The sequence below is a fragment of the Crocodylus porosus genome, unplaced genomic scaffold, assembly GCF_001723895.1.
Source record: "Crocodylus porosus isolate Cpor-Errol unplaced genomic scaffold, CroPor_comp1, whole genome shotgun sequence".
NCBI classification, from domain to species: domain Eukaryota; kingdom Metazoa; phylum Chordata; order Crocodylia; family Crocodylidae; genus Crocodylus; species Crocodylus porosus.
The window spans coordinates 36583747-36598001 of record NW_017728911.1 but is presented as its reverse complement, the minus strand read 5'-3'; the positions used below and the strand labels follow the sequence as shown (position 1 = coordinate 36598001).

Here is a 14255-nt window from a genome sequence, read left to right as displayed (position 1 = left end):
AAAGCACAGGGAACAGCATATGAATAGGTAGGTAAAACTGAGAAAGAGCCTGCATTGCCTTCCCCACAGCAAAGACTCAGTGCAGCCTTCTGGCCAGGTGAGTGCATCCCACCAGGATTATCATACTGGAAATAGCTATAATTTAGCAGTGATATAATGTGGAGAAATGTCCTGCCTTAATTGAAAACACTTAATTTCTTGCTTATCAATCCCTGATTTCCTCCCTTTCTCATTGACATTGTGGAGAAAGGTCCTTCCAGCACTGAAGGAAAGTACTTCTAAGCTAGCTCAGGTATCTGGGATCTTCAGCCAGCTGCAACGTATTTCACTTGGAGACGTCAGCCTCAAAGCACTGCCCCGTCCTCCTGGTTTCACCCTCCCCGAGGGACTAATCATTCTAAAAGGCCACCGCTGCCCCATGGTGAAGATCACGAAATCTGGAAATTCACTTCCATGGCTGCTGCATTCCTTCCCTGACCTTAAGGGGCTGAGAATCAAACGGCAACAGAATCTACAAAGTAGCCTCCTACCTTGTCCAACCACCACGCTGAGAGCAGGAAACAGTTTGAAGTTCTCACAACTTCATGGAAGAATTCAGGGCCATTAAACCAGGGGTGGTTCTCAGTTGCTTTTCCCGCTTTAATCTAGCTGTCATGCTCTCAGACTCAGCAACCTCAGCAAAGTGGGCATCTTGCATCATGAGTCTTGTACTCTGCAGAGTATATTGGGGCTAAAAGGACACAGGTGTGACCCAGGTGGTGATAAAATGTTCTCTCTCTCTGTCTTTCAGTCCCAGCGATGCCTTCCCTCTTTATTAAAGTTATTAACAGCACCGCTGTCCAAGCCACCTGGGAGCCTTCCATCAAGCTGGGCCAACACGAAGGGTTCAAACTCTACTACCGTAAAGTTCACCTCTCCCAGTATACTGGGCCAATGTTACTGCCCAGCAACGTTACGTCTTACAACATTACTCACTTAGGTAAGTACCAAGAAGGCCTTGTCCATGTTATGTTGCTTAGCACAGGAACATTTGCCTCCATGTTCTTGGTGAAATACATGGCCTCTAGCAAGTAGGAGAGCTGTGTCAGGTTTGTTTTCAGATCCCAAGCTTGGTTCACAGCAGACAGTGCACATTCACTATTGAGTTCAGCGGGAACATCGTGCTTGGCTGTTGCCACTTGCTTCCCAGACACGTGCCGAAACAGGCAGGTTGGTTTATGGGAGCGATTCTGCCTGAACTCTCTTCCTTGTGTCTCTCTTCAACAGACCCATCGGTGGTATACGAAGTCAAACTCCTTGCATATAACCAGCACGGGGATGGAAATTCCACGGTTCGCTTTGTGTCCCTCCGAGAAACGGTGGAGAGGACAGGTAAGAGGCAAACCCACATCAGCTGGTCTTTTGGAAGTGAAACTTTATCTTGAATAGGAGTTTTGGAGTCAGTTCTGGAGCATGGGAGTTGTAGCTAGCGAGAGGCTTCCCCCCCAACCCAATCCTATATACCCCTCCCTCTGCGTCTTCACCTTTAAGAACATTTCATTTACAGCCCAACAAATAAACTTAAAGACAGATTGTGTAGGGGCTCAGTGCCCCCCGGTGGCTAATTTGGTTGTTTCCCCTTGTTTATTCCCAATGCCAATTTGCCCCGTTTAGCAAGGAGAAGGGGAAGCAACGCCAGCATGACCCGCCAACCGTGCGCAGCCTGCTCCCAGCTACCCTTCACTAGTGTCATTAAAAAGGATCTCGTAGAACAATTCAGTCTGCTGTCTGCTGATCTAAAGAAAGGCCGAACGTACATAGTTTCCTGTGCTCTGGTAACTCGATAACAACTTTCTCATCCAAATTCAAGTTTCAGAAGCCAGAAATGAAGAATGCGGCTGATCGCTTTGTGGACAGGCTTAGAGAGCAAATACACTTATCTCTCTTTTGAAAGCTGCAGCTGTGCAGAGACAACTACTTTTTTTTTATCATCAAAATTGCGTGAGATTTCTGTATGTTTGGTCCTCCGGGTTAATTCTGCATATGTGCAGCTCCCACTGCCCTTAGCAAGAACCTTAAATATGCGTCCCGTAAGGAAGGCTGGCTGTTACTAGAGAGACTCAGGTATGAAGCTATACACATGGGACATACCTTCAGCAAACCCCAAGGAGACAGGCAGGTTTATACTGCACTGACTGAGAGGAGAACCTGCCTCAGACACAAGAACAATGGGTGTGTTGGACACACCACAGTCAGGTTTGATGGGCTAGTAGTTTAAGGGGTCCTTGTCGCCCTGCCTCCCTAAATATTCGAGTACTTATTTTTAGTGTAGGTGAGAACAGCAGATAAATCATTGTTGTTGCTAAGGATTTGATTGTCACAGACATTATCTGTTCCCCCGTTCTGCACTATCCCCTGCAGGCAGTCCCTTGCTGTCTTGGCAGCCAAAGTGAACAAAAAGAAAGTGACTGCAGAACCAGCTTAAACTGACCAAAGAACCAAGCTCAGACTTGGCCCAGTCTTTGCTTCCACACATGGGGCCCAGGAATGGCCAGAATCAGCCACAGTCCTTGCAAAGACAGAAAGTCCTGATCCAACCCAAATTTTCCACCTCATTTGCTTCCAGGACTCTCTTCTCACTGTGGCAGGTCAGGAGTGTTTGTGTCCAGACCTCTGAGTCTCCCACCCCTTGTGTCCCTCTTTTTCAGGGAAGCTGCAGTGATTTCAGCTGGAATGAAATAACTTTTGCTGAGTGTCTTTGGGGGGGAGAGGGGTGGAGACATGCTTTTTAAAGGAATTTAAAAAAAGCAAATGATTATGTTGGGGTAAGGTTATATGGAGGTGAGAGGTCTCCCTTCTCTCCGCTTTGACTGATCGTTCCTCTTGTAGGCGTATAAGTACCCAGTACTTCTGGAGTCATTTTAACCAGCCTCCCACTGGGAATACCTCCAAGCAGAGTACCATGTTATTCATCCACTATCGTTCTTTCCTGTAAATATTAATCTCATCAGGTTCCGTCTAATACTTTGCGTCCCTGGTTTATATAGTGATACTCGGAGATGTTCTAACAATGCTTTGGTTTGCTCTGGTACAAAAGCACTGCTGCTTCCCTCCTCTGTAATTCACAGCCTACCTCTGACACAGAGAAAATGCAAAGTTTACAAATCCCCAGGTGGAAAGGCAAAATAATTGTATGTTATCCTTTCACTTTTCATCTGAACACAGCATTAGGGATCAGAGAGGCAGGCTCTGCCTTTAAAGCAAATTGCTTGTCTCAGGAGAATAGGCTGAAAGCTTTTGTTACAATAGACCAGAACTGCCAGATTGCAGCAGAGTCTTATGAATTAGCTCAGATGAAAGGCCCTTCCATCACCTACAGCACAAAGGAAAGGGGGAAGGATGCACTGGCTGTCTAGGAGCTGCACGTGGTACAGCAGGGATTTTTGGGAACATGCCTGATTTCCATCGAAACTGCTGTTTGGGAAGCGGTGTTTTTCTCCTCCGTGAGGTCTGGGACATGGTTAAATTAGCTCACTTGGTACCCTGAGGACAGAGCATGGATATCATCCATATGGAGGGTTATTCTGCTCCCTGCCTGTGGCAGCTATTGACATTGGGTTTCAATAAAACACATACTCCACTTGGCAGCTCGATCCCATTCTATTCCCTGAAAGTACCGTGTCAAAAGCTGCCGTCAGCCATCACCCAGGACGTTACCATGGATATCCATCGACTTGACTCCTGTTCAGATTATGGCATGGCTGCTGGCCACAGCTGGCACAAAGGATGGCTACCCCCTGCCTCCAGATTCCTCACCTGGGGAGGGGATAAGTACCCTCTGGTGCCAAGCCAGAGGAGAGAATGAGCCGGGGGAATAAGTGCACTATATGTCCTTCCCTGCTCCCAGGTCATGATTCCCGTAAGAGGGGCCTCAGGAGAGAAGAAGAGGCCTTAGCCAGCAAGGTTCTCAACCCTGTTGCGTCAGCTCTCCTCTCTGTGTCTGTGTGGGGTGGAGGTGAAGCAGGGCAGGGGGCTGAGACCAATCTCTCCTCAGGCACCACTCAGCCCCCACCCCCCCAGACCCTGCACTCACTGCTGGGGAAGTAGATGTGCCAGGACAGATGGTGGGGAGGACAGGCCAGTCCTTGCTGGAGTCTCAATGGCTTCCTTCCAGCCAGCCAAGGCCCTACCAGGTGATGAAGCTTATCACCATCTTTCCAGGAAGGCTAGCCTCCCCTGCTGAAAGTAGGGGAAGATTGTATTGGGGAGGGGGGCCAAGAGCACAGTCCAGTTCAGGGCTCCCAGCTCCCAACTGCAGGCTCATGCTGCAGGCTGTGTTATTTCAGCTGCCAACCTCATTCTGCTGCTGTTGCTCCCTATCAGCTCTGCGTGTCTTGCCCCTCCGCAGACCCCGCGCAAGCAGGGGTTTGAGCCTATACACCTGGATGGACCCAGCCTGCCACAGCCCAGATCTTGGTTTAGTTTTCTGGGGCTCAGTCCTAACCTGGGCCGTTGGAGAAGCAATGATACTGGATCTGAGGAGCACCAGGAAGAGAACTAACTCCCTCCCTTTCCTTCCAGTGCTGAATCCCCCGTGCGACTGCCTGAAAGATGAGCAGAGCAATAAGACATCCACCACTGGCATCATCATTGGGATCCACATCGGCGTCACATGCATTATATTCTGCGTCCTCTTCCTCATGTTTGGGTACAGAGGAAGGTAGGTGCGCTGCTTGCAGGTGGGATGTTCTCTTCCCGGTACAGCCCATGTTCTTGCACTGCTCCCCGACTTTGTGGGCCAAAGGGGCTGTGGGATCTCACGATCATCTCTGACATGTGACACCCTCTGACCCTTCCATGGTGTCCCTGCCAATCACACAGTGCATCTCTCCTGCTGGGGATTAGAGGGAGCACCTCCTGCCACCTGTGCTATAACATCCCTGTGGCATACACTTGTTTGGGGCCTGCTAAGGTCATTGTGACTTAGAATCTTAGACAACTAGGGTTGGAAGGGCCCTCAGGTGGTCATATCTAGTCCATCCCACGGCTCAAAGCAGGAGCAGCCCCAGCTAGATCATCCCAACCAAGGCCTTGTTCAGCCGGGTCTTAAAAACCTTCAAGGATGGAGACTCCACCACTGCTCTGGGTCACCTGTTCCAGTGCTTCACCACCTCTGTGTAAGAAAGTTTTTACTAATATCTAACCTCAATTTCCCTTGCTGCACCTTGAGCCCATTGCTCCTTGTTCTGTCATCTGCCCCCACTGAGACCAGCCCACCTCCATCCACGTTGCAGCCCCCCTGCAGGGAGGTGAAGGCTGCTATTAAATCACCCCTCAGTCTTCTCTTCTCCAAACTAAAACCCAGGTCCCTCAGCCTCTCCTCACAAGTCATGTGTCCCAGCCACTTAACCACTTTCACTGCCCTATACTGGACTCTCTGTCCTCTGCTGGACTTGTGCACTGCAATGTTCCCTCTAAGACAGGGGCAGGCAAAATGTGGCCCAGGGGCTGGATGTGGCCCGCCAGGCCATTCTGTCTGGCCCGTGGGAGCTCTAAAAAATTTAGAAAATTAATATTGATCTGCCCTGGGCTGCCTGTAATAGGGCCATTGATGGCTTGCCAAAACTCAGTAAACAGCCCTCTGCCTAAAATAATTGCCCACCCCTGCTCTAAAGTGTAGTGATCTGTGAGCATGCCCTTTGGTCCATGGGTGCGCTGCTTTAGTCCGTTCCTGAATTGGTCCCACCTCCCCCTTTTATAGTTAATATTACACAGTGTACCAAATGCGTTCTTTAATATTAGTCTCAGTCTATCTATTACCTTGTTAGATGTGTTTTCTTTAAAGCCCTAATTCTGCTTTTAATTTGCATTGCTGTAAATACTAGATGAATTAATAGTATTTTAATTGTTGTAACCAATAGAGGATTAGGGTGAAGTCAGTGGGGCCTGGGGCGAAGCTTGCCTGAAGGGGCTGGGCAGTGGAGTAATTCCCTGGAGCCAGCAGAGCCCACACGGTGCCCAGGTCTGCCTTAGGCCCTGTCCCTGCCCCTGCCTCACTTCAGGGGGGAGCTGCTGCCTGCCCTGCGCCATTGGCACAGAGGAGGAAGGGGCAACAGCTATGATTGGCTACTGATCAGCAGACCAGCCCCTCGTGGGCTGCTCTGGCCGGGGCTGTGCTCTCCCTCCCTGTGGGGATGCCGGCGCAGTGAGGAGTGGAGCGGCCCCTGTGCAGCCAAGCAATGCATGGCATTTAAAAGTTATTGTGCGGCAGGATTTGTTATTGTGCACGACTGTGCATGTGTGCAGCTCAGAGGGAACCTTGGTGCACTGGCTTTGGAAGATCCCCAGGCGTTGTTGGCACTGGCTCGCTGTGCTGCACACAGACGACTGTGACTGTGACTATATCTCGCTGGGCCCCTCTGATGGCAGTGGGACACTGCTGCCTTCTCAAACCCTATTAAGGGTTATCATGGCACAGGCAGGGTAAAAACAGTCTGGGGCAACAGCCCTGGTGGCACACTGGGGCTACATCAGGCAGGAAACTGATCTGAACAACATTGCCAAAGATACAGATTCATAAGAACCTGAGCAGGGCAGCAAACCCCAGAGAGGTTTGCCAAGGAGGTCGCTGCCAGGAGCTCTAACCCATGCGTGGGCAGTGAAGGGAGCTGCCCACTGTCACCTAGCGGGGCAGTGGCAAAGCCCACCCAGATCCTAGACCCCAACTCCCAGCCTAGCACTTCATTCACAAAGCCTGCCCTCTCCCCGCAATGAGATCCAGGCTCAGACATCCAAGGGTTCCTCTTAAAATGAGGAAGAAAATGCTGGCAGTAGCCTGGGCAAACTAGCTCCCTGCCTGCCATGGGGAATCTTGGCAGGCAGGCACTCCCCCACTCCCAAACACTGGGATACAGAACAAAGGGAAGTTGATTAAGGGAGAGGGAGGCAGTATGCTAAAGCAGGAGAAAATGCAGCACACAGTGGCTGCAGTTTTGGGTACAAGGTGGGGAGGGGCAAGGAGGTGCCTCGCATTGAGAGTCTGTTGGCCAGTACAGCCCATGTTCTCACAGTGTTCTTGCACTTCCCAACCCTGAATCCTGTTCTCACTGGCTCCATATAGGCAGGTCATTTGCTAGGGGATGCAAGGGTAATGGTGTTCCCAGAGCCATGTGAGCAGGCTACCTGTCACCTTGGCAGGAGCTTTGGCCCCACCTGAGCTTCTCTGCCCTCTGTTTTCCAGACTGCTGATGTGCAAAAATGTCCAGGAGCAGCTGTCGACTCCACAGATCCCAAGGAGCCAGAGGAATGCCACGGGTCTGGTGCTGAATGGAGCGGCTCGGAGGGACAGGGATGATCTGGACCTGAACAGAAAGCAGCTGGATATGAATGAACTGGAAAGGCTGTTTCCTGCGTTGCCTTTGCAAGAGCAGCAGGATAAGGGAATCATGGTAAGCAGGGGGAGGAGAGCAATGGTCCTGCCACAGCAAGCAGCCAAAGGATACAGAGACCCTCCCCTCTCTCCTTGGATGTGTGTATTCAGCCCCCTTCAGTACCCAGAAAATACAGAACAACACACAGGAGGGGCATTATTCTATCACCCTTTATTTACCTGAGGCTGCTATTCAGTTAAAAGCATGATGGGATCTGGTCTGTGATCCCAGCAATCGCCCTTCCCACCATGCCACACAAACACAACTGGAAGTGGAATTGGGGATTAGCTCCCAATCACTCCCTATTGCTAGAGCAAGGGAAGCCTGGGGTCATGACAGTGGGCACCCCCTGCATTGGCAAGTAGCAAACTGGATGCCTGGTGTGTCCATAGCTGGGAGCACTGGTCAGCTGATGTGTGCTCCCAGGTACAGGAGCATACCAGGTCTTGAAGGGCTCTCTGTGCTCCTGGTGCTAGCCACACGTTCAAATGAAGGCACAATGGGAACCAACCCACAAGTTATTACATGTTTTATGTAATACCGTTGTGGCTTGTTCCCTGTTTTATCACACCATGAATGGCACAAATGTGTGGCCGGGTTACTAAAGATGTGATTAACAGATTAATCATGTCTGTAGTGTATCATCTGCCAGGTGTCTGAATGGCAGCTCTCTAGTGACATTTTTTACACTGATTTGCAGTTGGGATTCTGTTGCCCCTGCATGGTGGATGTGTGAGCCTGCACCCACAGACTGAGCACGCAGGCAGCTATGCACTGGCTGGACAGGCGCATGGCTACAGATGCATATCTACGCTGGAGGCATCAGTGCACCGAAGTCTTAATAAAGTAGCTAGAAGGAAACAGTCCTCCTATGTCATTGTAAGCCCAGGGTATTTGGGCTGGAAGCTGGAGACCAAGGTTTTAGACTTTTCCCAAGGTGGATTGACTGCCTGTCTCTCTGACTTGCTAACATAGTGCTCTAACTGTCATGCCACAGCTTAGACGTCCCCTAGGCCAGCCAAGAGAGGGAGCTATATGGGGCTAGAAGGAAGCGAGCAAGTCAGAGGCTTTATAGCTCAATGATAGGCTTGTGGGCCTGGAAGGAAGTGGGCCTTTGCTCCCACTGGGGAGAAACCTTTGCTCTGTTCTCCATCTATTTTATCCACTGCAAGGAGCAGTAGTAGTCCAGCTTCAAAGGGACATTGAAGCAGCCCTTGCTAATGCCCAGCCGGTGGCATAGGGGTTAAGCGCATTGCTAGGAAGTCAGAGACACAAGTTTGAACTCCTCTGGGTGAGGAGGAACCAGAACCAGGTTATCTAGACAAGTGCCATGACCACTCACTAGCACACAGCCAAGTGTGCATGCAGCCTGTGCACACTTCTACATCCCCAGTGCAGAGGCAAGGCTAAAAAACCCCAGGTGCAGAGCTAGGCCACAAAGGGGAATAAAATCACTCCCTGAATGCGTTGTCCAAGAGACAAAATGATCAGTGGCTGCAGCTAAAAGAGCTCCTCCTTTAGCTGTGGTGGTAGAGGCTTGTGCCATGAAGAAATCCTTATGCCTGGTACCTGAAGGCAGAATTTAGTCTGCAGATATGGACACCTCTGTAAAAGATGCTTACAGACTCCCTGTGAGCTGCACCATTTCCAAGCAGCCCCACAGCTCAGTTCAGATAGCACCATGAAAAGTTCTTGGATTTGTAACGGCTTGTCTTTTACCTCCTCTCAGCCGGATCACGTCCCACCTACCTCACATGATGAGACCCAGATATCGACACTTCCACTGGATGAGTTCAGCATCATAGAAGAGCAGCTGGACCCCCCATCCAAAAGCTGGGCTCCTGATGACCATGGTGGACCACCACCCCACTTCAGCCAAGAAGCCCCAGCTTCGAACCACAGTCCCAGCAATGAAGGATAATTGCCAAGTCTTTCAGCTTCTTGTAGGAGTCACCAGGAACCATTTCCATGTCTGGTGATGTCTTTACAATGATTCGTCAATCTCAGGTCAAATTTAAGATTTCTATGGTCTGATTTTTTTATTGTTTTGTTTTGTTTTGTTTTTACACACACACACACACACACACACACACCCCCTTTTGGAAACTCTATGAAGTTTATCTTTCTGACCTGTCTCAGGCCTCTCTGTGCATTTTTTCCTATGACTGCATTATCGAGACTGGTCATGATTGTTTTTTCCCAGTGGCTGCTAGACAGCAGACTGAACTGCCTGAGTGGGCAAACTCTCCGTCAGTGCTGGAATATGGTGGACGCATGTTCCCGTGGCTTCACAAACTTGTTTCTTCTTTAGCAGCTTTAGAACTATTCTGTGGATCTATTTTTTATTTCAAGATGACTGGATCTAGAGGAATCCTTCTAATGTGACTCCAAAAATTTGGGCCAAAAAGGGCTGTCTCTCCATGGATTTGATGATTTTGTACACTTTCTCTATTTCTCAGGATACTTTTTTGCTTATTGACTATAAATAAGGAAAAAAAAAAAAAAGAAGTGTGTCAAAGGAGGCCTGCATGAGGGCTGTTGAAAGACTTGGACAGACCACCCGAGTTAAATCAGAACCTACCTCAACCGGAATGAATGTCTTCTGGGAAGCAGCAAATATCTGTGTCTTCCTTTGTTTTCAGAACAAGTAGCGTAGCACTTGGTCAGTACAAGCTCGGTACTACCTCAGAAGTCATGCTCCGTATCTGCCATTGTTGTCGTTGTCGTTTTGTCGTCGTCCCCCCAATGTAAAGCACTTCCAAACCTTGAAAGCAATGTTCTACCTCAAGTTTTTTATAGAAGTCTGTTCGTGTGCGTCATCAGACCTTCTCTCCCTTCATCTGACTCTTGTGCTTTGTTCCAATGAAATCTGTTCAAAGAAACGCGAAAAGGCAGCGTGGTGGCATTGTGTAACAAATTGTGATGACATTTCACTAGTGTTATAAGCTTTACTTTTAGTTGAAGCGTAATGTTTGTGTATGGTTTTGTGCGTCTGCATTTTAGATCATGGTTATACTTTAAGGACTGTTAGCGTTGTAGCCTGCAAGCTGCCACGAATAACCTAAGGATGGTGCTCACCACGGAGTTGCAGCCGGAGATCCAAGCTTAGCTTCTTCAAACTGGCGCGATGTTTCCAAAAGCTCTTTCTGTCCCACCCATCCTCCGAGGCAGCTGAGCACTCTGACTCAATTCAGGAGAGCACTTGGAAGTCAATGGGATGACTCGCAGGTCTAGAAGGAAGCACATTTTCAGTCCTTTCCTGAACCAGTGCTAGAGTACTCAGTGCCTTGCAGGATACAACCAATTTATGTGGCTAAAATTCCCACTTAATTGATCACAGGACAGCAGTTGGAGAGATTAGGACTACAGCACTTACCCTTATCCACTGCTACTCAGAGCACCCACCTTCTACCACTGGCCCAGCAGTATAACACACCCCAAACTGAGATAATGACATCCCTGGGGTGCAGGAGACCCACGGCCTTTAGCCTCATCCTTACGCACCCATGGAGGTGTCTTCTTGTGCCACAGTGACTAATACGTACCCCCATGTGTGGTGGCACCTTGAGGAAAGGCTGTATCAAAGGAAGAGCATATTTTGACCTATTGTCCCCCCATCCTTGCAGCTAACAAGCATGGTTTCTTTATTCATTTGACATCTTTGGACCCAGTTTGTAAGAGGAAAACAGCCTAAGTTTGAGGCTTTTGAATACAAGGCATTAGCCAGCACATGACAGCATTCAAAGATTGATCTGGCTTGACTGGCTGACTGATGTGCCCCCATTCAGAAAGGACATAATTCCCAGTGGCCAGTTTGAGAGTTACTGCTAGGTTGCTTCCCATTATCATCTCTAGGGACCTGGGGGTGGGGAGAGGGGGTGTCAGGGTTTGTTAATTATGAAATTTATGCTATTTAGTAAAGCCATTAAAGAGTCTGCTAGAGGCAGCTATAACTGTCGCTCTCCCACCACAAAGAAAACACTGGCCCCTCCCTACCTTTTGGGTAGCTTTACTGGCATTTCACAGAATGGAAATGAGTCCAAAGTCAGCAATCCTGAAGGAACTGGAAGAAACGGTTCTTTACATTGCTTTTTCCATGTGAAAAAAAAATTCCAAACTCTTTAAGTATCCTTTAATATTAAGAGTATGGTACTTGCATCTTGGGCCATTAAAGGGTCTTCATCTGCCTAGCCACGTGTTGGAAATGGCAAAGATCTCATTAATTCAGAAGCGTGGAAAGAAGAGAGTTCAAAGTGTCCATAGTCTGCCCAGAGCTGTCTGCCACCCCTTCCAAAAATTTGCCATGCTGATTTATATGGCACTGTCTTGTGTGCTGACCTAGGCCTTGGTTCTCCAAGGTATTTAGGTGGGCCTTGAGGTAAATGCCTTGGGGAATCCGGGCTGTAGCAACAATGCTATTAACTGGCGCTGTGTTCACAGCCGTGTCCATTGAGACATCCTCCCAGCAGCTTCTCTTTAGGTTATTGGTGGCAGTGTCAGGCCTAGACCTCATTCAAAGCCTTAGGTTGGTGTGTTAAGTAGGTGCATGTTGCTGGCGACCTACCTCAGTTCCAGTAGAAAAGCAGCCTGGCGGTATGAAACGAAAACCAAGAAAGAGTTGTAATGCGATGCTGGAGAACATCCCATCTGTGATGCCACAGCCAGGGCAGCCGTTTCGTGTGTGCACGCTTTTAAGCTGTTTTAGTGTTAAACTCTTTATTTTATATGCGGTGGTGAATCAAATGTAATTATTTTAGCTGAAAAGAAGAAGAGTGAAAGGAATGAGGAAACAAGCTTAAGTTGTAAAAAAGGAAAAGAGCTCAATGGCTGTTTAAAAAATGAAAACCAGTCCTCCATCTTCAGTTGTGGGAGAGAGATGGTGTATGAGAAACATGTGCTCCAGCCCCATTACCTACACCCTTTGGCACTTGATTGCTAAAATTGTCTACATAATTGTTGTACAAGAATACACAGGGAAATAAGGAAAAGCATATCTCCCATTTCCTGCATCCTGAAACGCTTCCAGCAATCAGCCTGGGCTGGATCTGAAGAGACAGCTCCCCTTCGGGTCAAATAGATCAGCCTGATGTACGCAGATACAATGGCGCTGGCCTCAATTAAACTGAGCACACATGTGCCTTAGGTGAATTTGGGTCAGTGTTTATAAATCTCTTAGACTTTTAAAAGTTCTTCTCCCCCTCATGAGGTTTCTTATTTTCTCTTTCGCTCTGCAGGAAAGGAGGAATTTGAGAGCACCAGGTCTGTATGTTAATAAACCGAGAAGTGATCTAACCCCGCCACTAAAATACTGACTAAATATGACCTAAGAGAGCGATCTGCTCACACGTTCACCGTAAGCTGGGAGATGTTTTCAGCCCTCTCTCTCTCTTCCCCACCCACAAATCTCTGAATTCCTTCAGCAGTTTGTAAAATAAATTGGTTTGCTCTCTCCTCACAGACTGAAAATCAGAATAACAGCTGTGCTCTGGAGCATCTATAGTGCCAGGCCCCATGTTTGCTCAATGGTGGCTATTACTGGCCAGCTGGGACGTCCGGTTACACAGGAGTTAACCTGTCGGAGCCAGGGTACGCCACTGTTTGGAAAGGTGAAAGGGCATGGAGATGCAGGACAGCCGGGGGGGAAGCCAAGAAAGGCGTTAATGTTACTGATTCAAAGGGCTTGTTAAAAGCACGTCTTTCTTTGATGCGAATCAAACAAGAGCCATTGTCTAAAGATTTGAAGTGTGTGTTAGCGAGAGCCCAAGCTGCGAAACTTGGACCTGGGTTTCCAACCTCTCAAAGCCTGGTCTTCGGAGCTAGGATTTTGGGGTAAGGCTCCAAGTCTGATATTTGAGGTATTCACCCAACCTGTTGTGAAGTAGAGCCCTGCACCGCAGGTGCAGCGTCCATGTTGCCTAGTGTGCATGGAAGGAACAAAGCTGCGATGTGTGTTTCCTTGTGCATTGAGTTACGACTTCATATCAAAGAGAATCCCTCCCCCACCCATCCACGCTCTTCTTTTTATTGTCTCTGTGTGTAATGATGAAGTTCAGATTGAATAAAGTACTGTTGCCAAAGTGAACACATAATTTAGTCTAGCTTTCAGCTCAAATACCTGGGGCTGTGAACTTGCTATTAATTTAATATCATATTATTGTGATATTGTAATAGTAACAAGTATTTGTCACTACTTCCTTTTATTAAAGGGAAATGCTGTGCCATTTGATTAGTTAAAACACAGTAGTGTGTCATGAATAGATTTTTTTTGTTTTAATATGCAGAAATGTAATGGCTTAAACCAACTGTGTGTTGGTTTGAGACAAAGATGGATGTGAACCTTTAAAGATTATTTTTAGATATTTAGATTTTCCTCTTTCTGGGGTTTCTTTTAAGCTCTTGTAAATCTATGCCACTGCAAAATAGATGTTTGTAATGGGCAAATCTCGAAAGGGTTTTAGGGCCATTCTGGGGAAACAGCAAGAGGATGTATTTCTACCTGACGTGTCCAAGGCTCTTGAGTCTGCAAAATCAGATAGGAATCCTTGCAATGAGAGATTGCGCATCTTTAAGTACATCCAGCTCCTGTTTGGATGGGGAAACAACTCAAGTAACAGCCATCCTTTTGGTTGGTTTGGGGCCTCCATGTCTGATCCTGGAACAGAGGACCACAGAACTCGGGGGGAAGAAATGTTTCTGGTCCAGATTAACTGAACTTGTTCAAGGGTCTAAACCAAGTTGATTTTGGTTCACGTTCAGCTACAGATTCAAGCCAGCTCTTAATTTATCCAGACTGGTTTTTGCTGGATAGAAATCTAAAGAATGCAGGCAAGCTTGAAGCTTGCAGAT

At 48.1% G+C, this 14255-nt stretch overlaps 1 protein-coding gene across 1 annotated transcript in view; it reads left to right on the top strand.

The window, feature by feature from the left end:
- IGDCC3 (immunoglobulin superfamily DCC subclass member 3) overlaps positions 1-13630 on the top strand; it is a 174140-nt gene extending 160510 nt beyond the window's left edge. Inside the window, exons 10-14 of the mRNA XM_019533826.1 lie at positions 791-979; positions 1267-1371; positions 4561-4699; positions 7220-7427; positions 9139-13630. Of these exons, the coding sequence (XP_019389371.1) occupies positions 791-979; positions 1267-1371; positions 4561-4699; positions 7220-7427; positions 9139-9330 (833 nt within the window). The 3' untranslated portion in view covers positions 9331-13630. The remainder of the gene's footprint in view (positions 1-790; positions 980-1266; positions 1372-4560; positions 4700-7219; positions 7428-9138) is intronic.
- The last annotated feature ends 625 nt before the right edge of the window (positions 13631-14255 follow it).